The following is a 1,743-nucleotide window of genomic DNA, read 5'->3' as shown; positions in this document are numbered from 1 at the left end:
CTGTCTACCTCGCTGTCTACCTTGCTGTCTACCTCGCTGTCTACCTTGCTGTCTACCTCGCTGTCTTGCTGCCTGCCTTACTATTAACCTCACTATCTACCTCACTACCTGTCTCACTTTCTGCCTGCTGTTCTGCCTGCCTCATGCATGACCTTCCTGGGGCCTTATGATCTACTATACTACCTTGCTTGCTATCCTGATCACTACCTCACTGCCTGCTGTTCTCCCTGCTATTTGACCTGCCCTTCTGCCTCCCATTCTGCCTCCTATTCTGTCTACCTCACTGCCTGTCTTGCTGCCTGCCTTACTGCTTGTCTTCCTGTCTGCTTCACTGCTTACCTCACTGCCTGCCTCACTGTGTACCTTCCTATCTACCTCACTGCCTACCTCACTGTCTACCTACTGTCTCTCTTGCTCCCTCCCTACCTACTACCTATGTCTATCATAACTATGGTTGATATTATATATATGCATATGTATAAACCACTGATTCAGCTAACATACTATATAAACCAACCGTATAATATATATCTCTGCGCATTATGGTATACTAAAATATATATTCATTCCCAAATATATCAATGCTGATCGACCTCGATCTCCTGACATAACCGCCGTAACCAACAAAATGATGTAAATAACTGGCTGTGCCCCTCGTGGTTGGGGTGTGCCTGCCCTAAAAACTGGACCACCTGGGCCTCATCCTGCCCATCAACCCCCATTCCCTGCAACCAGCGCTGCCATATGGGCTCGATCTGGCCCTGCCATGGCCCGAATAACATCATGGCCACCATGGGGATCAAAAACCCGCGGTATTCGCATGCATGGCCTGGCTCCCACCCACAGCATATGGATTGGGGCATGCCGCACAAAAAACACGCGCTATACGGGGCATATTGCACTTGCCGACGCACGCGGATCATCCATGCCCGTGCGGCCTGGCTGTGGGGCTAATGACATGCATATAACTCATGGCCACCATTACCCCCCTACATGGCGCATATATAACATTAGTCCTGCCACTGCATGCATTCGGCCTGGGCCATCTCCTCATCCAAACCCTGCTGGGTCTGATGCTGCTGCTGCTGGATATCCATGGCAGCCCACTACTGGGCCTGCGCCTGCTGGGCGTGCCATACTGCCATCAGAATGGATGGCTGGCTGCAAAATAACTTATTAGATGGGGTGGGACTGGCAGCGTCCCTAGCAGCCTCACATGGTACCTGGCTCTGGCTGACCTGGGGTGCCTCTCTCCCTGCCTTGCTGCCTGCCTCGCTGCCTGCCTCACATGGGGCCTCTGGGGCTGCCTCACCCGGCACTGGGCTGCTACCAACCCTGGCTGGATCCACCTCTGGCTCTGCCTAATTGGGATTATACCCATCACATATCTGCTCCCCAGGATCCGCATCCTGGCAATACCGCCGCTGATACCCGTCCACCACTCCGTCCAAATACTGATCTAACACGACCCAGCGGCACCCAATGCCTTCCACCACCCCCATATACTCAGCAACCCGCTCCTGGTCCTCATGGGCGACGCCCTCCATCCATGGAGCTGGGCATCCCACCCAGCTGGCTGGATAATGATTGCCTCACTGCGCTGTCCATCTCGCCCAGCCCGGCCACTCTCCTGCGCGTAATCCAGTAACGTCCGGGGGTCCTAATATGGATGATGCTGCAGATATTGGGGATGTCCACCCCCATGCCTAACGCGCTGGTGGTGGTGATCACGGGGCTGGCCCC

General features: G+C 54.4%; 1 protein-coding gene across 1 annotated transcript; it reads right to left on the bottom strand.

Moving 5' to 3' along the window:
* Nucleotides 1–578: 578 nt before the first annotated feature.
* P174DRAFT_380982 (uncharacterized protein) lies at nucleotides 579–950 on the bottom strand (the record flags this gene model as incomplete). The annotated part of the gene is made up of 1 exon (XM_024823040.1): nucleotides 579–950. A coding segment is annotated over one exon (372 nt), but the record flags the coding sequence as incomplete, so codon positions are not given.
* Nucleotides 951–1,743: the final 793 nt, after the last annotated feature.

Source organism: Aspergillus novofumigatus (genome assembly GCF_002847465.1).
Source record: "Aspergillus novofumigatus IBT 16806 chromosome Unknown P174scaffold_48, whole genome shotgun sequence".
NCBI classification, from domain to species: Eukaryota; Fungi; Ascomycota; class Eurotiomycetes; order Eurotiales; family Aspergillaceae; genus Aspergillus; species Aspergillus novofumigatus.
This window is presented reverse-complemented; position numbering and strand designations above follow the sequence as displayed.